Source organism: Curcuma longa, chromosome 14 (assembly GCF_044706935.1).
Source record: "Curcuma longa cultivar G26 ecotype Majalengka, Jawa Barat chromosome 14, ITB_CL_G26_1.1, whole genome shotgun sequence".
Taxonomy (NCBI): Eukaryota; Viridiplantae; Streptophyta; class Magnoliopsida; order Zingiberales; family Zingiberaceae; genus Curcuma; species Curcuma longa.
In genome coordinates this window covers 6,082,746-6,104,262 of record NC_133874.1, presented here as the reverse complement: position 1 = coordinate 6,104,262, position 21,517 = coordinate 6,082,746, and the positions used below count along the sequence as shown (strand labels likewise).

The 21,517-nt window shown below is 35.1% G+C and overlaps 1 protein-coding gene across 1 annotated transcript; it reads left to right on the top strand.

The window, feature by feature from the left end:
* Positions 1-1,279: 1,279 nt before the first annotated feature.
* LOC141845138 (agamous-like MADS-box protein AP1) lies at positions 1,280-19,820 on the top strand. The gene is made up of 8 exons (XM_074733186.1): positions 1,280-1,520; positions 14,082-14,160; positions 14,238-14,302; positions 14,500-14,599; positions 14,790-14,831; positions 15,637-15,678; positions 15,775-15,896; positions 19,407-19,820. Exons 1-8 carry the CDS (start codon positions 1,336-1,338, stop codon positions 19,507-19,509), a joined length of 738 nt encoding a protein of 245 aa, XP_074589287.1. The 5' UTR covers positions 1,280-1,335; the 3' UTR covers positions 19,510-19,820.
* Positions 19,821-21,517: the final 1,697 nt, after the last annotated feature.

Below are 21,517 nucleotides of genomic sequence, written 5' to 3'. Positions count from 1 at the left end.
CTGCCCTATTAATGCATCATGATTTATGATGGCATAGGCTGATACCGTATCAGGCGTGGGTGATAGGATCCTTTGCTACAGGCAGTGGTGATGGGATATTATTCTTATCATCGATGGAACATATCTCCTCTGACAAAATCTTCACTAATAGAATATTCTTTTTAATTAAAATATGACATCTTTCTCTCTCATAATTCTATATAACGACCCCACCTATCGCGGGTGCAGATACGCACACACGGCCAAAAACATTCTTACTTCTTCATTTTCGTGCTTCCCTCTTCTACTGTGATTTGACTTGAATGTTGAAACGACTGAGCCAAGATACCTCTGGCCTCCGTTCTCACCCTCATCTCTCTCCTTGTAGCTTAGCGCTCAGTGGTACGTCAGGCGTCCTTCATCCTCAGCTAGTCGTGGGTACCGTTTTGATGAGTCAACATACCCGCCAGGTGTTCGATGATTCATCCGGAGACGATCTCAAACAGAAACACATGGTCATTGTAGTGGATGGGAAGGAAAATATTTTACAATTGCTAAAGTTGTGTACGAGCTTATGTGTCGGAGTGATTCCTTTCAGGCGTGCAAACTCCCAAAAGTTCGATGACTATCACTGTGGTAGTATGAATGTCTTATTCAAGGATATATACATAAGAATTCTCAATTACCAGCGTAATTGATAATATAAAGTGGAAGATTGTTTAATTAATATATAGTTCTATAATCATATATAGGAAGGGAGTGACAAATTTGTACAAGAGTTTTAACTCAATTTGTTGCAAAGAAGAAAAATGCTAAAAAAGAAATTTAAAAAAATATATATAGTCGATGCGAAATGGAAGAAGCACTCTATTTAGATTCGAGCGCACCGTTAATTCGCACGCGTTAAGTTTACGCTACGCACGGTCGGAGCATAACGAATTTGGTAAGTTTTGCCAGCTCAGCGCGACACAGGGGGCAGGAGGCAGTACGGACCACAGTTCTGGAAACTATTCTTTGGACACTGTGACACTGTACGCGAATGGGCGTTCCTCCTCGTACTTCTTGATAAAGGGCGGGACCCACTTGGATCACGAGAGCACATGACTGGCAGCCAATGGGAGGGCGGAACGCCGGGCTCCACCGGCTCTGGCCAATCAAAAATTGACAACGAATTTACCCAAACCAGCCGGTTTTGCCAAACCACCTTGTACGCTCTCGATCAAGGTCTTGCTCCCCGTTCGCTCCTTCTATAAATAACGCCATGGCAAGGAAGCGATGAATGAAAGCGAGAGGGGGAAAATAGACGGCGAAAAATCGGAAAAGATAGGGTTTCGGTGAAGGACGACGAGGGGAGACATGGGGAGGGGGAGGGTGCAGCTGAAGCGGATCGAGAACAAGGTCAATCGGCAGGTGACGTTCTCCAAGCGCCGATCGGGGCTGCTCAAGAAGGCGCACGAGATCTCGGTGCTATGCGATGCAGAGGTGGCCCTGATCGTGTTCTCCACCAAAGGAAAGCTCTACGAGTACTCCTCCGACACCAGGTAGTCCTCGACCTCCCTTCCTCTGTCCGTCTCCTGCTTTGTTTTGCTAGCTATTGGATATGCGTGGCTGTGATTCTAGAATTGGAAAGATTTAGTTGTTGTGAGCAGGCTGCTCGCCGATTTTGAATCTGTTTGCTACATCCTTTATGCGTATTCTTACATTTTTCTGGTTCAATATTGTTCTCGCCGTCATTTTTTTGGGCATAAAGATCGAATTTATCGATCGTCCCTATCGCTTGCTAACGCACGACTAATCGTTGTTCTTAAGGTTCGTCTTTCCCTCTTTTTGTCTTTTTTTTGTTTCTCATTAAATCTTCAATCTCCAATCCTCTTTTAACTTTTATTTTCACCATCGTGCTATGTACGGTACTAGCTAGTCGATTTCATTGACGCTGGATGGTCCATCCAGTGCAGTTAATTCTATCCTGAATCCTGTCTATTTTCGAACTTAGCATCTTCCTTCTGTTCATTAACTTTTAGACTCTACTCCCAATACACACTATTTAGTTCACAGTTCTTCCATCTACAATCCATTTCCGATCAGAATGATACCGTACTGTCATTTAGATACAGTACATAGTGAGAAATATTCAAATGTGTATATGTTTCCAAACATGAGAGTCTCTACTTGTTTTATCTGATAGATAATTCTCCCCCTCTTTGGTTACCATGTAAAAACATATTAAAATGTTTCCTTATTTCACTACAAAATGATAAATCAATACAAAGTTGAACAGCGAAGAATATGAAGTAAAATCTCTAATCATGAATTTTAAAATAAATTCTAATAAATCATATGAACTTAATAAGAATCATGCACATAGGTAGTAATTAAAATCGAAATTTATAATAGTAATTGAAAATAAACACTAAGACGATGGACCTGAATGCAACAACATTGTCATCGTCTTAGTGTTATCCATGAAATCTGATGATCCTACTAGGTAGATCTTCTGTGAGGATTGGGATGACGACGTCGTACTCTCCTGACTAATGAAAATAAAAAAGATCTCAAATTATTCAATCCTATAAAACTCACGCTTGATATATACCAGTAGGTTTGATTATGTTATCTACTCATCATTAATAACAAAATGCGAGCTAATGAATTCTACAAGTAAAAATCCACATCCAATAATATGAATTTATACTTAAAATCAATTAAATCCTTGATAATTTTATCCATAATAATATAAATCCCTGTGTAATAAAATAACATGTAAGTCAATCGAATAAACTTAAGGAATAGTTAAATCTCATGTCTTTGTTTAAAAAAAATTGATTCTATTTTCTAAATTGTTGTGTATTCTAATATATTTAGTATTGGAGATGATTTTTTCCCCTTTTTTTCGTTTTTCTTTTTTGAAAAGAGACCCTCTTAGTAATACGGAAAAGCATTTCAACATATATTTTAATCTCATTAACAAAAAATCAATCTCCAGCGACAGTAAATCATCGCAGTGGATCTCATCCGTCAATTATGTGACAATATTAGAACTATCGACGAAGATTTCGTCACCTATAAATTAATTTTTGATTAATCAAATCATTGTGACAAATATGTTTCAAACTAGAAAGCTCTTGTAGTTAATTACTTGATTATTCTCTCGCAAATTCAATGTAGAAGACCTACTATGTAGCTTTTCTATCGCAAGTCCGTAATGCCATCATAAAAGAAGATATGAAATCATGTACCTTTAAATATGTATTAAAGGGGATTCAAAATCTCCCACACAAAGATATAAAAAAAGGCATAAATTCATGCGGGGTTTGCCATATAAAGCATAAATTCAGTTTGCATTCATATTCAAATATATCAGATATTCAACAACAGACAACAAATACAAAATATTACACATATCATATCCAATAATTATTTAATTTTACAAATTGTTCTATTTCTGGTCACGTGCACATATATATAACACATTGAACTCATGAACAATATTTGACGGTATTACATATTAGATAGTCAGTCTAATGTAAAATATAGCAGTAAGAAAAAAAGATTAAAATTTTGACTAAGGCTATCTTTATGTAAATCTATCTAAATGATCAGCTTAGTGATATATAGTGATATTAGATGGGCTTGAGAAAAAGACTTGATCCAAGTAGTGATGCAGGAGGATTTGAACTTTAAAAATCATAACTTTTGATCTGAATTGAACCACGAGATCTTTAATATATCAAATCGAAACTTGTTCAGAGATCTATAAATGATTATTGATGTAACCCATAACAACTTAGTCTTAAGTTAAAAAAATATCATTTAAAATTTTTTCAAAGACTCCAAAGAATTTTATCATTGTATTAGGATTATTTTCTTCTTTTGCATTGTTAGAGTTTTGAGATTATTTAAACCTTTGTTTAATTGCGGTAAGAGTATTATCTTTTATTTTGAATCAATTTTGTTCTATTAAATCTAGAGACGACTTCTTTGCATGTGGTGACTTTCCTATATCTTTTCTGAAATTCCGTTGTGAAAATAAGTCTCTAGAATAATTGTTATTTTATTTTGACATAAATAGGTAACTAGGATTTGGCTGAGATATATATGTTTGTAGGAGATGAGCATTCCGGTTAACTCCACACCCACATTGTGTTCAAGATGTCTCTCCTTTGTAGGTTTTGAATCACTTGGATAACGTCAAGGCATCCGTTTGCTAGTAGCTTAATGATTCATCGTTAATACCCTAGAACATGGATACCTTACGTAAGATTTTAGCATGTGAATTTAAATATGTTATTGGATGCCACCAATGTGATGCCTTAGCTTGCTTGAAGTCTACTCCCACACCTTTACATTGAAGCCTTACGAGGTGACATCAATTTTGGATAGCCTAAACATCCATTACGTGCATTTTATTTATCTTGAAAATTTTCATAAATTTGGATAGACTATATCTAACATAAATATAGCATAGTTTATCCCATCCAGTAGGATAAGACTTGATTATTATTTTTATATATCTAACATAAATAACAAAAATAAGAATTAGGTAAAATAGTTTGGTCTATTAAGATTCACTCGTGCTAGTTGATCATCCTTGGTTACAATGAAACAACTATGACAACCTATGGCCTTAGCTTAATCTAACATAAGGATATGTATAGCTAGTGATACTTGACGAATTGAATAATTCAACACGGACACACCAAAAAAAATATTATCCTTGAAACACATTTTTTTAATGATTTTTATTTAAAATATGTCAAAACACTGACAAACTATGTAGTTGTCTTTATTTAAAAGAATTAGGGAATAATATATCGAATCAGTTGTCTTTATTTAAAATAAAGTATTTTGGCCTAGCCTAGCCGAGTCTCTATCACCTAGGCTTGTTATCAAACGTACGTAACAAATGTTTGAATAATATATGCCTATTGCTATGTTAATCCATTTTCTTAATCTAGAGAGATATTGGTACAAAGTCATTTGAACAGACATTGTTCTTTGTCATATTTGTCTTGACAATATATCCTAATTAAATCAAGGGGGAAGAAAACTTTCATGTGAATATAAGAGAATCATATTTTTTTTATATAGCATTCACACTGTCATATTGACACAATAAATAATGTTGGATAAATAGTCATATGAGAGTTTTAATTGTGGTAATCACTAACATATACTATTTTCTATTTTTCAATTGTTTACTAAGGACATACTATAAGCAATTTCATTGTCTTCCTGAGAACATCATGTGGCACAAGCTTCTGACGGTTATATTAAAAAAGTAGATCAACTTTGAATTTATAACTATAGTTCTTTCCTTTATTTATGCAAAAGGTGGAATCTGCCACCCAGCGGCCCCACACGGTCAGCCCTAAGATCATCTGTGAGGAGGTAAATCGAGAAGCTATAGTTGATCACGTTGAATGAGGGCATTGTCTCGATTTTGCTGAGATTCGAACACTTGTCCATTTCTGTAACTCTGCTCCAACTTAGCTATGCCCCCGGGGGCTTAGTTCTTTCCTTCATGAAACATATATAGGGTTGTAAATGAATTGAATATTCATAAAGAAATTTGATAAGAATGTATTTATATTCGTTTAATACACATAAAATCAATTAAATGAATAAATTTAAATAACTTATTAAATTAAATAAATAAATTTGAACACATGCGTTCAACTCGTTAATGTCAATGAATAATATTCTTGAACTATGTTCGTAAATTAAGTTCGTGAATAATTTATGAACAGTATTCATCAATAAAACTTTTATCAATATGTTAAATAAATAAAAAAATTAAAATGAATAAATAAATTCATATTATCAAACTCAATAATCAATCAAACAGTTTAAAATATAAAAATTTTATACAATCAAATAAGTTTGAATTGAGAGCTAAATAAAATCTAACCAATCAAGCTCAAGTCAAGCTTGAACAAAGCTCATAAAAATCCTAAGTCAAGTTTGAACAATTATTTTAATGGCTTAATTCATTTTAAGCTTGACTTCACTTAGCTCGTTTACCTTATCAAAAAAATTTGAACACCATAAAATTCGGCTTGAGTGGTTTACTTCAGTAGAAAGGTGAAATCCACTACCCCAGCGGTCCCATATGGTCGGCTCCGCAACCATCTAAGAGGAAGTAAATCGAGAAGCTGTAGTTAGCCACTACGGGAAAGATATTGTCTCGGGTTCGTCGAAATTCGATCCTTATCCAATTCAGCAAGTCTGTCTCATAATAATCAACTCAATCATGTCCCAGGGGCGGCTTGAGTCATTTACAACCCTAAACATACCGGGCATGCAATAATAAAGTCACTTTTGTAACTTTAAATACTCAATAATTTGGAAATTGATAAAGTTATCTAAGTAGAAAAGTCATTTTGAAAAACACAATTCCTTTATGGCTACATCGAGAAGTATAATTCAATTTTGACTTTGTGAAAAATGAGAGATTACATTAAACAAGATCACTTCAATACTATAAATAAGTATTGAAATCTAATCTTGTGTCATCCAATATTGAGTGCAGAAACAAACAAAAAGAGGGAGAGTATTAGAGAGAATCAAATGCAAGATTTCTCTTAAATACTATGTTTTTTCTTTTGTCATTTCTGCTCTCGAGTTAGAAAAGGTGATGTAATCCTTGACATTGTAATCCTTTTTTATATAGTGAGATTCTTCTACAGTTTACTCGTGGTTTCTTTTTTTCAATTTGATTGAAGCTTTTCCACCTAAATCTTTGGTGTTCATCACTTTTCCTATGTCTCATTTGTATTTCTACTAAAGTGTGTGCTTCGTGCCGCCATTTTATAACAATGGTATCGGAGCCAAATCTATACCATGTTTTGGTGCAATGATTTTGTTGAAGATGAAGGCAATCTTAACAAAAGAAGATTGCTTAGAGGCAATTGGAGAGCGACTAGTGGAAATCATTGATGATAGCAAATGGAAGAAGAAAATGAACAACAATGCTACGACCAATCTCCACTTTAGTTTGGTCGATGAAGTCTTGTACATAGTAGAGGAGAAGAACACTGTGTTGATGCAATCGACTTCTGGTCAAAGTTGATCAGGTTAACTAAGTTTGAGTTGACTCGAATTAGATTTCAATGTTTAGTTTCAATGTTTGATTAATATGTTAAGTGGTTGAATAAGACGTCAAGTAGATCAAAATTGATTGGATACTTGACATGATAAATATGGTTGAGCAAATAGTTTGTCTTTGAGTAGAGTCAAGTAGGTCAAGTTGATTAGATACTTGATAAGAAAAGAAAAGTCTAAATAGGTCAAAGTTGATTAGAGATGACGAAAGTATAAGTGGGTTATAATTGATCGGACACTTGACATGCGAAAAGAAAATCCAAGTAAGTCATGGTTGACCGACACTTGATTTGTGAAAGAAAAATCCAAGTGTGTCACGATTGATTGGGCACTTAGTCTAAAGTCCAATAGAGAATTAACAAGAAGAAAATTCAAGTGGATCATGAAAGACTGAATATTTGACAATGAGGAAACTCCAACAAGGAGTTGACAAGGTGTGAAGTCCAAATGAATTATAAAGGATCGGACAGTTGACACATGGATGAAGTTCTGATAGGTTGAGAGTAACCTGATGCTAGGTAATGACAAAGATCTGATAAGTTAATGTTGAACAGATGTTGGGTAACGAAAAATCTTAGTAGGTTGAGGTCAATTGGATATTAAACGAAATGAGAGTTTAGCCTTTAAGAAACTCAAATAGAGGTAATAATCGATTGTCAGGAAGTATCAATCGATTGTTAATCCTAAATCTTGAATTCATCCCCTCTCTTGCTCGCACCGGTGCTAATCCTAAATCCCGATTGTTGCTTTTGTAGACGAACACAAAATCGAGATGAAACAATCGAAGTTATTCATCTCCTTTCTACCTCGCACTGGTTCTAACACATTGCAAAAAAGATTTGGGATACTCTGTCATTGTTGTATAAGGCTAAGTCAGTAGACAACAAGATCTTCTTAAAGAAAAAATTCTACAATCTTTGAATGTCAAAATATACTTTAGTGACAGATCACATCAACACCTTGAATACTCTATTTTCAAAGCTATATGTAACTAAACATGCTAAGTTATTGCTTCATAGTCTACTAGATTCCTATGATCAAGTCATCATCAACTTGACCAATAATATTCTTACATACTATCTAGTCTTTGAGGATGTTATAGCTGTTGTTTTGGAAGAACATAGTCGCAAAAGGACAAGTTGGCAAGTTCATAGTGAGCAAAGGCATTATCAATGATGAGAGAAAGATTGAACGAGCGTGGTTCCAGTGCATGCCAAAATCATGATAGGTCCAAGTCTAGAAGTAAAAAGAATATCAAACACTACAAATGTGGCAAGAGAGGGCACATAAAGAAAGAGTGTTGGAAAACAACAAGAATGTAGAAAAGGAAGCAATTAATTCTCATGGTAATATTGCAAGTACCTCAGACAATGATGAAATCCTATATAAGAACAAGACTTGGAAGTTTGTTTCACTACCATATGATAGAAAAGTTATTGGCAAGAGATGAGTCTATTAGATTAAAAGAGATGACAATGACCAAGTAGAGTGGTATTGTGCAAGATTGGTGGTGAAAGGATAACTTGAAGAGGAGATTTATATGTTTTAACCAAAATGTTTTAAATAAAGAGGAAAAGAGAACTTGGTTTGCAGGTTGAATAAATTTCTATACGGTCTCAAATAGGCACCAAGATATTGGTATAAGAGATTTGACTCCTTTACCATGAGTTTTGTATACAACAGATTGAGCTCAGATCTTTATGCTTATTATAAGAAATTTGATAATGATGATTTTATTATCTTACTATTGTATGTTAATGACATGTTGATTGCAGACTCTAATAACGATCATATTGCAAACTTGAAGACTCCATTGCTAGGGAATTTGAAATGAAGGATTTGGAATCAACAAACAAGATCCTAGGGATGCAAATTCATTAAGATAGAAATTATATGAATATTTGGCTTTCCCAAAGGAACTATTTGAAGAAAATCTTGCAATACTTTAATATGCAAGATTGTAAGTCAATTTCTTCCTTTATTTTTATTAATTTCAAGTTATCCTCAAGTATGAGTCCTTGCATTGAAGCGGAGACGCTGAAGATGTCTTGAATACCATATGCATCAATAGTGGGTAGCTTAATGTTTGTTATGATTTGTATAAGATCAAACATTGCACAAGCAATAAGAGTCGTTAGCTATAAACTCGGTGGAAAGCATTAGAATATCATAAAAAGGATCGTGAGATTTGTCAGGATGCCTTAAATGTTGCATTATATTATGAAGGATCATATTTTAATATTAGAGGTTACGTCAACTCAGATTATATAGATGATATTGATAAAAGCAAATCCAGCACAGGTTATGTGTTTATTCTAAGCAAAGGTGCTGAAAGTTGGGTTTTAAAATTATATTTTATTGTGGCCACGTCTATAACAAAGCAGAATATGTTACAGCTACCTAAGTTAACAAAGAGACAATCTAATCACAAATGATAATGCAGGAGCTGAGACAAACTAGAAAAAAATTATTTTATTTTATGATAGTCAAAGTACTTTGCAATTAGCAAAGAATCCAATATTTAATCAAAGGACAAAGCCTATTCGAGTCTAATATCACTTTATTCGAGAGAAGGTGGAAGAAGGAAGCATGGATATTTAGAAAATCCAGATAGAAGACTAGAGTCGTCAATTTGAGTTAGGTCCGTTGGGTTGATTTGTCCCGTCAAACAATTTAAATGGATTGAGTTGAAATTTTATCAATATATTTTAAGATGGGTCAAGATGGGTTGACCTGCTTAGGTCCACGACCCACGATGGTTGACTCATGATTGGATTGACCTCCCGAGTTGAGAATATTTTTTTCAAAATTTAAAATTCAAGTGAAAAACTCAATGGATTCATGCGCTTCATCTGCCTAAATCGCAATCCAAACTTAAAATTTTCAACCTTTTTTATTTTGTTATATTTTAACCGGCCCGTAGGTTGACTCGCCTAACCCTCAACTCACCTTGGGTTGGGTTGAGGATTTCTTAGTCCACCAAAATGGTGGATTGACCCGCCCCGCCATGTGATGGATTTTTAGAGGACCGACCTGCCTCGCTACAGGTTGACCTATTTGACAGCACTACAGAAGACAACTTAGCATATACACTAATAAAGTCATTCAATACCATCAAGTTTATATGGTGTCGATCCTCTATTAGCCTTGTTGAAACTTAAGCAACGAAAAATGACAAAAATAAAAAAGATGGAAGGGTTACAACAAAGGTGACTTTAAGTGGGAGAAATATGATAATAGAGTCCCTTTTGTAACTTTAAATACTTGATGATTTAGAAATTAATAAAGTTACTAAGTACAAAAGTCATTTTAGAGAACACAATTCATTTATTGGTGGCATAAGATGAATCCGTCTCCTCGACGGTCCCTACAGAGTAACCTCCAGTTTCTGGAAGGGAAGGAAATCATGAGAGACTTCACCCTTTGCAATAGTAGCACCTATAAAGGAGAAGGGGTGATGCAACCAATGGGGCTTCGACATCCGCTAGGAATCGACCCTAGGCTATCGATGATAACGCCCTTGTAGGAATTATCTACGCTAGCTTGTGGGGGTAAAAACACAATTCCTTTATAGTTATATGGAGAAGTACAATTCAATTTTGACTTTGTAAAAAGTGAGAGATTACATTGAATGCAAGATCACTTCAAGACTATAAATAGGTATTGAAATCTAATCTTGTGTCATCCAATATTGGGTGCAAAAGCAAAGAAAAAGAGAGAGAGAGTATTAGAGAGAATCAAGTGTGAGGTAAGGTTTTCCCGGGATACTTTATCTTTCCTTTTTGCCATTTCTCCTCTTTGTTGGGACCATTAACATTACTAGAGGGAGATGTGGTGAATAATGATTCAGGATTTAGATGAGTTTGTTGTTCACGTGTGCTTGTCTACAAAGTGTTAATACGTAATGAAAAATAAATGAAACAAAGATAGAACAAAACACAAGTACATAACTCAATTTTTATATTGTCTTAGTGATAGTATTACTATCTAGAAAACCTTCCAGAGATAAAGAAACCTCCTACAATTCCCTTATCTGTTCTTTACAAAACAACATAAAATAAAAAGATACAAATAGAAATGAATATAATAGAAGCAATAAGTTTACGCTAATCAACTTTGCTTTGAGCACTTTTAGTTGCTTTAATTTGACTCCTGAGATGGAAATGTAATAATACTCTCCTCTAAAATTCCCAAAAACCAACATCGAAATCCTTTATGAAACCTTTTGTTCTTGCTTGAGATCGCCTCCGGATGAGTCACCGACCCTTTGGCTTGTGCATTGACAGAATCACGTAGTATCCACGATCAACTGAGAGGAGAAGGACATCAAGTTCTGACGTACCGCTAAGCTGCAAGGAGAAGGAAGAGGGTGAGAACGGAGACCAGGGGGTGCCCTAGCTCAGCCACTCCAATGCTCAAAACAAGCTGTAGCTTGGAGATGGAGGAGAAAACTCATAAATGGAGAAGAAAGCTCAGATTAGGTGTTTGCGTGTGTGCGTACCTGCGCCCATGAGAGGCGGGGTCATTATATAGAGTTATCAGAGGAGCTGTCCTATCAGAGGAGATTTCTCATCTTCGGTAAGGAGAATATCCCATCGTTGCCAAAGTAGTGCAGGTCTCATCACCCATGCCTGGTATGGCGTCAGACCCTGCCATGATGAATCCTACTGTATTAGTGAGGTAGGTGAGCTACCCTCACGTACTTTATGGTTCCACGTGCCCTTCTAGTGGTATGACAAGTCAAGTGATGGAGTGAAGGAAGTAGGACTCGGAGAGACTGAGCTGATTGAACACTGAGTAGAGTACTGAGTAGGACGTCGAGTGGGACGTCGAGGGGACACGGAATCAGTTGATCAGGGGTCGAGTTGTAGCTCGGAGTTGGGTATTGAACTGGAGTTGTGCTCGAAGAGGGGTTGGGTGTTGGGTTCTGAGTTGAGCTGGTTGCAAAGGTGGGTGTTGGGGTGACCACGGAGTTAGTCAAGCAAGGAGCCAAGTTGAAGCTCGACCACTTGGCTAGAGTAGGGAGCTTGAGCATGGAATCCAGACATGGAGCTAGGATGTGGGACCAAGCTAGTCGGCCCTGGAGTCAAATCTTATGTCCGACGTGTCAGATCCAATCGGACCAGGTCTTGACTTTCTTGACCAGCGTATACCAACCCATAACACCTTTCTTTTATAACCTTCAAGTTGGGATTGATTTTCATCTAGCAGTCGACTGCATGTATTCATCAATTAATTGATCCACTAAATTCGAACATTGCAACTGTAGAACAACTCTTTTTAACTCAGCATTAACCACATCAATCGGTTATTATTACCATCAATCAATTGATACTCAAATGGTCGAGTGTCATAATCACGTTCAAAACATTCTGTTCATTGTAATAGTGATATCACTCAACTACTCCACTCCATCAATTGATTGATCATCGTTAGTCGAATTGATCAGTCGAGTTTCAAATAATCTATTTGTTGCAACAGTTGTCATTAGTAAATTGCTCATACCTAGCAGCCAACTAATCTACAACAAACCTCCTTAAACCCTCTTAAATCTCGAATTTAGGATTTAGGGATCATCAGTCGGTTGCTACTACTTAACAGTCGACTGATACCTCTTATTTTAATCTTTCCAAGGTTGAATTCTCACCTTATCTAATATTTGATTGATCTCAATTTATCAAAACTTTATTTGCCTAACATCAGGTCAACCTTGATCTGCAGGAACTTTCTTACCTAGCATTCGATCAACTTTAACTTGCAAGAATTTCACTACGATCTAGCATTCAATCAATCTTAATTTGTTAGGACTTCATGACTGTCAAATATCCAATCTCCCTTGACCTGTTTTAACTTCCTTCATTGTCAAATTTTTTGTCAACTTTGATTCATCTGAATTTCACGTCTCATACTAAGTGTCATGTCCTCCATGATCCATTTGGATTTCATGTTTTATACTAAGTGTCTAATCCTCCATAATTCACTTGGATTTTATGTCTCATGCTAAGTGTTTAACTCTCCATAACCCACTTGAATTTCGTTTTTCATGTCAAATGTTTGTTCCTCTATGGTATATTTGGATTTTGTTTCTTATGCTAAGTGTCTGATTCTCTATCACATACTTAAACTTCACCCTTGTCAACTATCTGTTGAACTTTTAACCATCAAATATTCGATCAATTATGATCGACTTGAACTTTTTTACCATAAGTATCCGATTAATCTTGACCTACTTGATTTTTCACTCAACCATCCTTATCTAATTAATCTTAATAATTTGACTCAAGATCGATTGCACCAACAATCACTTTTTCCAACAAACTTTCGTCAATAAACATATTGATCAAATATTAAAATTTAACTCTAACCAACTAAAGCTTGATTAATCCATTTTTATATTATAAGATTCTTCTACAATTTGTCCATGATTTTTTGCTTCAATTTGATCGAAACTTTTCCACATAAATCTTTGGTGTTTATCGGTTTTTCTATATCTCATTTCTATGTCGGCTAAAAGTTTGTGCTTTATGTCACAACTTTATATCAAACAAAAATAATGTTATCGAATAGATATTTTTAATATGCATCACATTTAGAGTGCACGGAATAATCAAATTATGACAATATAACTTCTAAATCATGGACAAGATTCATTGTTCACAAGTTCTTTGATACGATATTATGCTTGTTGTCATAGTGTCAGGGCATAACGTAATTCTCTAGCTACATTCTTCATCTGATTCTGAGCATGCAACTTGCATTATCCATTTCTTTTTGCATGAGCAGTGACATGAGTACCCAAACATGCTAGAAAGATGTTTTCTTTTCGATCAAGTTCTTGAATTATAAAAACCATTTTGATGCGCACAATTAATGCTTAATAGTTTTTAATAACAGTCGCATGTGCACACGCATACGCCATATACACTACGTGATTATCCAATCACATGGCATCGCAGATGTGTATTTTTTAGAACATTGCTTTAATTTTTTTTTTCATACAGTATGGAAAATATTCTTGAACGCTACCAACGCTACTCTTATGCTGAAAGAGCAATCATGGAAACAGACAGTGAGTCTCAGGTATCTTATATCATTTCACAATTGGGCAATTCCTTTCAATGGCTCTTCATCTTTTACATGTTTGAGCTCGTTATTAGGAGAACTGGTACGGTGAATATCAGGACCTGAAGGCAAAGATTGAGGCACTACAAAAATGTCAAAGGTGATTTGTGATTGTTGGTAATATGTTGTGATTTTGTGCGTATGCATTTGGGTCCAATGGTTCATTTCTATAGTAAATGATGTGCCACTTTTCCTTTTTCTGTTGCAAAACATGTTACTTGTGTAATTGGAAGATGCAAGCATTTTTGGTCAAAGTTTGCATAGAGATTTACAATGCATAACCCCCTTCAACATCAGGCATCTCACTGGGGAACAGCTTGACAAACTGACACTAAAAGAACTCCAGCAACTGGAGCAACAACTTGATACAGCTTTAAAAAAGATAAGAGCAAGAAAGGTAGTTAACCTTGTGCTAAATATTATTCGTCAAAATTCCTAATAATGTATAGTTATATATTGTCTCTCTGATATCTTACTCTTTCTCAAGAAAATCTGAATGCGTGTCCTTAGTGACAGCTCTGTTTCCTTAGTTGATGGAAGTATGCAGGTAAAGCAAGTCGCTAATCTTTCTGATTTTGATTTTGTAGAACAATTCGTTGTTTGAGGCAATTGCCGAGCTAGAAAGAAAGGCAAGTCCTAGTTCCTTTTGTTCACATGCAATACTTGTAAAGTAAATGAAAGCTCTGATTCACGTTTTAGAGACTTCCAAAGTTGATTTCAATTTGAGCTTTTTAATAATGTGGAGCCTAAACCTAATTTGCAAACTTAAGTGATTAACTTGCAATTCGGGTTAATATTATATATTTATCTTAGATTGACATTTTTATAAGTTATGTATTGATGATAAGATGAGTGCTTCATCTTCTCCGAGGATATTCTAGTGTTAGTTCATAGATTACATTGTTATTGTACCCTTGAAATATTCCAGGTTAAATTGGAATTACAGGTTAAATTGGTTTTGGTCACAATATTCCATCAAAAGTTTAAGTTATGTCATGACTTATGTTTTTTAACACAATCCTTTCACTGAGTGTGCATAAACTATGCTGTAAATTTATTCCATATGTGACTCAAGGAGAAAACCATCTACTTCTAGAATTAATCTGGTGAAACTTAAACACTTGAATCCTATCACTATTTATGAAATGATTCCCCTCCACTCCCTAAATCCTAGAAGGATGTCCATGTAGGTTCACTAAACATGCATATTTGAACAAATTGAGAACATTCAGGAAAATCATATACATAGTTGACTTATGTTGAATGCTATTAGTATAGTTTAAGGAAATCGCATCACCAATATCTGTTTTCTGAGAAAAGTGGAGGATTTCTAACCCAACCTCTTCCAATACCATTCAGTAGCAACATCTTTATTACCAATATTGCCTTCTTTCCTTTTAGTATAACTCTAATTAGCCTCTTGTCTACATGCAGAAGAAGACACTGCAAACGCAAAACAGTGATTTGGAAAGAAAAGTAAGTTGTGAAATTGGTGCCCTTGTTTATAGATCTTATTCTGAGAAATTTTCTTTCTGGACCTCAAGTTGAATGAAAATGTTATGTTTGAAACAGCTCGATGAGAAGAATCATGCTGAGGCTTCGACCCAACATCATGAAACTGAGCATCACATTGAAGCACAAAGAAGCCCCTTACCCATACTATCACTGTCAGGAAACTCTACCATAACCATCGGGTATAATTCCTATATTATTATTATTATTATTATTGTTTTTGATAATCTAGATTTTTAATTCTTAGAACTGACTAATCATGATTCCTATATTATTATAGCTATAATAAAAAGGCTTACTTTATTTGGTTGGAAAGATACATGATAGGAAAGGAATGAAGTGAAAAGAATAATAAAACTACATATGGAGCATGAATCACTTACTCTTGATTGTTACCCCGTAGTATTTTTGGATTAGAAACGGGTCCATTGCGGACTGATTTTGTCATGCTCCGAAAGTATAATTCTCACTCATCAAGAGATGTACCACTCGATGACAGAATAATAGAAGAGACATAAGAATTACATAAATAGGATAAAGTCCAATAACTTAGAAGGATTCCTACAGTCAATCTCATCTAATGGGATAAGACTTAATTATTGTTATTATTGTGTACATCATCTTCTTCATATATAATTACTCTCTTTAAGTTCTTTAATATATATATATAGCTACTATTTTTATTTTGAATGTTTATCAATATTTAGAATTGCAACTATCAATTTTAAATTATTATTATCATTTATCATTAATTAAGATCACTTTCAATTATCATTATTTAATCAACATGTATAAATGACATGAATGATATAAATATCGCCCTCGGGGCATAGTTGAGTTAGTTACGACGGAGCAGAGTTGTTGAAGTGGACAAGGGTCGAATCTCGGCGAAGCCGAGGCAATGCCCTCCTCCATCGTGGCCAACTATAGCTTCTCGATTTACCTCCTCACAGATGGTCGTGGCGCCGACCGTGTAAGGCCGTTAGGGTGGTGGATTCCACCTTTTTGCTAAAATGAATGGTATAAATATCAATATATATAAACGTCAACAATGATATAAGTCTCATAAATCAACTAGGAAGTGAATTATGACAGCTAATGTCCTTATAATAATCTCATTTGAAGTATGTATTAAAAGCTCCCTCACCATACTATAGTATCAACAAGCAAATAAATACTAACCATGAGCAACAACATGCTACCACAACATATGAATGATCAAGCTAGTATTTTGATATAAAGGTAGCTAGGCTCAGAATTTTTATTTTTTAGTATTTCATTTTCTCTATTTAACATCCTTATTATGTTTAATTTTTTTTATTACAATTGTTCAATTTGGAATTCATATCTTATAGGTTAGTCTAAACGACCAACCCAAATCAATTTTTAATATAAAGCATATTAATTCATTTAAATATCTACAGTTATACAATATGATGTTATAAATACCAACAATAATAAATATCAACCGTATGGAAGGTTAAACAAATCTAAAGACAAATATGAATGGAAGAATAATTTAGAATAATTCATTTTAATTTTTAAATTAACACTTTCTATCTCCATTCTCATATAAAATCCACATATAAACATGAAGTAACATCAATTATTTATCTTTTAATAATTTAATTATTTTAACATATTTTATCATTTTTAAATTTATTTTAATTTTATTTTTGAAAATAGATATATAAGTATATATCATCTATTTTATCTTTTTATTTATGCATAAGAACAAATATATAGAAGTCAAAGAATAGATGTACTCACCTCTATAAACATAAAAAAAAACTTTGAATGTTAACAAATCAATTTGCTCTATTCAAACTCATATCTATAAAGACAATACTAAAATAACTAAAAACTCAAGATAAATATCTAATAATATAATAACACAAGATGATTATTCCGCTATGTCCTAATATTTTCAATTCCTAAACGGCATCCATTACTATTGAATAATAAACTAGATAACCAACTTAAATTGAAATCTAATAAAATATATACCTTATAATGTTCTTTCGACTAATAAAAATGCTTCAATCATTCCTATACAACGAATCGTAATTAGTCCAAATTAATTAATTATATGCCAACATTATTAAATAATCATTTATCAATCCTTACTCTCAATTAATCGTTATACACATATGACAACTTGAACAAGAATACTAAAAGATTCACCTCCCACGAGTGTAATGCAAGTGGTAAAGCACTTTAAAAAATAAATAAGAGATCAAAGTTTGAATTCTAACAGGGATAAATATTTTAAAGGTTGATAAATGTGCATAAATTGTGCTCCAGATTTATCTAGCAAATTAGGAGGAAAGAAGGTATAATATCAATCTCCGAAACTAATAGAATATAAAAACAAAATACTAAAAAATTCAAAAATAAGAAAAAAACTATGATTCCCCTTGGTTTGGGCAACACGAGAGTTGTTGGCTCTCGCCTTTGGCTCCGGCATCGAGTGACGGAGAATAGCAGCGCTTGCTGCTAGCTATAAACAGCAGCAACAGTATTCGTTGCTGTTGGTTGGAAGGAGGAGGAGTTGCTTACCTTGGCCGAAGTACAGGGAACAAAAGAGGCTGATGTTTGCTACTGTGGCTTGCTGGAAAAGAGGAACAGGGAAAGAAACTGCTTGTTCTTGCTGGAAATAGGAAGGAGAGAGGGCTGTTGCTGCTGCAGCTGGGCTTCTTGCTGGAAAAACAGCAAGACGACTGCTTGGTACTCGGTGGCTGGCCTTCTTGTTGGAAAAACAGCAAGATTAGAAGAGAGTTCTTATGCTGGAAAAATAGGTTGCTGGATTGTTAGAGAAGGAGTAGGAAAGAGCTGCTGTTGATGGCTTCTTGTTGACGGCTGGAGCTCTTGCTCTTGCTGATTTGTTGGTGTTGGGAGGAGAAGAACAACAAAGGAAGAAGGCTTGCTGCTGCTGGATTTCTGGAGAGAAAGAAAGAAGGTAGAAAGGAGAAGAGGACTGTAGCTGCAGTCTTGGTGCTGGCAGAGCTAGCAACTACGCTGTGAAGAGAAAGGAGATGGGATCAAATAGAGAGGGGGAAAAGAATAAAGGGAAGGGGAGCTCAGCACGTGGAAAGGAGGAGGTGACGGTTCATTGGTGGGAGAGAAAGAAAAAGAGAGAAGATAGTTTTTTTTTTTAAAAAAAATTAATTTTAATTTTTTTCCTTTTATTAAAAAAATATTTAACAAGTTTATTTCCGTCAGAACCCACATCTTTATCTCCTCTCGCTGCCATCAGTAGCTGATGATCAATAATCAGGCTGCGTCGAGTTCCTCTAGCTTCCTCGGTGAGCCAGTCCGCTGCCCCCATCGAGTCTCCTTGACCGGTGTATCACCTCCGCTTGCCAGCCTCCATCCTCCTGCATGCTCTTGGACGCTCAGCCTTCCCTGCTAGCATCTTATAACCGTCCTCTCTGTTCTTCAAGGCAAGGACACTGACTTCCCCCCTTTGTCATTCCTTAGTACACCTCCAATCCCTGCCTGACCAAAGCCCTGATCAAAGGTTGAGTTTACTGGTTGTAGTTGTGACACAAATACTGATGTTGTAGGAATGCAGAAGCAGTCGTCCATAAGGGACCTATTATATCTGAGTTTCTGTGATATTTTATTGGACAGCTATTAGATGATGCTTTTCTATATCTACATCTAATCTAATGTTATTTCTATAATTTCAGGACATATCAAGCCGCAGAGCGAATGGTGGAAGAAGGCGAACAACAATTCCCAGCAGCACAGACGAGCAGCGTTGTTATACCTCCGTGGATGCTTCGCCTGTAAAGAACATTCTCAAAATCCTGGTGCAATAGTTATCATATCTATGTACAGTAGACATCATCCACGCCGGTTAATTACTTATGTATTGCCTTAATGCCCTTGTAATTTACTCACGAACGCCTGGAATATAGAGCGTCTTTCGCTCTCCCTCACGTCGATTATCCGAGCTTTTGGAGACTGAGCTTGGTGAAAGAGATTAACAATCGGGCCCTGTGCCCATCTCGATCAGTTTCTTTAATCCTTTCTGAGACTGTGTTTGCACCTTGTACAATTCAATATATATTGACATAATTCAGAGATGTAAAACTTTGTTAGGTATCTCTTCGTTTTGGTCAGTCGTCTCTTGGTCGGTTTTGCTAAACATGATCTGATTAATGTCGATAAAAGTTAGATCATGTATTCATTTACTCGTTCATTCATGCGTTCGTTTTTGTTGTTGCTGATCTCTTTCTTATTTAGGAGGAAAAGTACGGCTTTTTCTAAATGACTTCCTTTTTTTTCGTTGATGAAATTTCTAGTGTTTTATATTCGTTATACTTGTATTTGTTTTAATGCATTAATTAGCTCTTTATCTACCTTCGATAATCATATTTTCCTATTCTCATTCTCGACATTGAATTGCTATTAAACAAGTCTTTAGTACCTCCCAAATACCAAAATATTACATGCTTTAATGTCATTTAAAAAAAAAATGATAAATCCCAGTCAGTCTCATGGACTCAATCCCTGGGGGGTGGCCGGTCCGGTCCCACGGAAGTTTCCCACCAACTACCAGGGTCAATCGAGAAGCGCATACGGCGGCTAATACGCCCAACATCCTTTGATTGCATTCTCCATTTGAAAAAAAATTCTTGCAAATACGTCGTAGTTGAGAATCAAACCACGGGTCCCTGGGTCACAACCCAAGATGTCCTACCGTTGCACCATTGCCTCGGGGACTTTAATGACATTTTAATTGCTTATTTGAATCGAAACATGTTTTTTTTATTAAATAAATGAATGCATTAATGTAATATATTATATATTATTATCAATATATATATATATGTATATAATAAATTATATAATAATAAATATAACATTGTACCGTTTAACAAAATAATTGTAAAGATGAAATGAAAAAAAAAGTCTTATATTTTTTTTTTGACGATCTAGACTATCTTCTATAATAATAAAAGATAAAAAATCATAGATTTTCTTTGGGGAGGTATCGGGTTTACGAGCTAATCCGCAAAAATCATAGATTTTCATGGTCGGTGTAGAGGCTACTCTCAAGAATCAATTACTTCAAATCATGGGCTTTCATGAAGGCTTCTTTCCCTTTAGGTACTTGGACATTCCTTTAGCGGCGGAGAAGCTTCGTATTGCTAATTATGGGCCACTTTTGGATGTTATCACTCGAAAGATTAATGCGTAGCCCAAGCACACATTATCTTACGCCGGTAGATTAGAATTGATGGGCACAGTTCTTCAAGGTATGATATGTTTTTGGCTATCTATGCTACCAATTCCAAGTGGGGTAATTGAAAAGATCAAGGTTATTTGTCAAAATTTTGTATGGTCTTCTAAGTGGCCTCCTATCTCTTGGTCTAAAATTTGTCTATCAAAGAAGGATGGAGGCTATGGTCTTCGGGATCTCCATGCATGAAATGAAGCTTTGCTAAGTAAGATACTTTGGGACATACAATCTCGGAAGAATTCTCTATAGGTGAATTGGGTGCATCATCATTATGTTAAGAATGCATATTTTTGGACATGGAATGCAAAGTTTTCGGATTCTCCTCTAATTAAAAGACTTATTGAAATTCGAGACAAGATTGTCCACAGATCGAATGATGTGGGGAGGGCTAATATGGCTATGATAGATTGGTTTGTTGGTGGGAAAAAAGGAGTTTCTAATGCTTATTATTTTTTCATGTCACGGGGTTTGGAGGTAGCTTGGAGTCTGGTGTAGGCCAGAAGTTATGCCAAAACATCGGTTTATCTTGTGGATGTTAGCAAATGGGCGCTT

Excerpts from the sequence above, each read along its gene's own strand:
- LOC141845138 (XM_074733186.1), top strand. The coding sequence starts at position 1,336 with ATGGGGAGGGGGAGGGTGCAGCTGAAGCGGATCGAGAACAAGGTCAAT. Across the intron at positions 14,600-14,789 it reads AAAAGATAAGAGCAAGAAAG|AACAATTCGTTGTTTGAGGC; the intron begins GTAGTTAACCTT and ends TTGATTTTGTAG. Across the intron at positions 15,679-15,774 it reads ACAGTGATTTGGAAAGAAAA|CTCGATGAGAAGAATCATGC; the intron begins GTAAGTTGTGAA and ends TGTTTGAAACAG.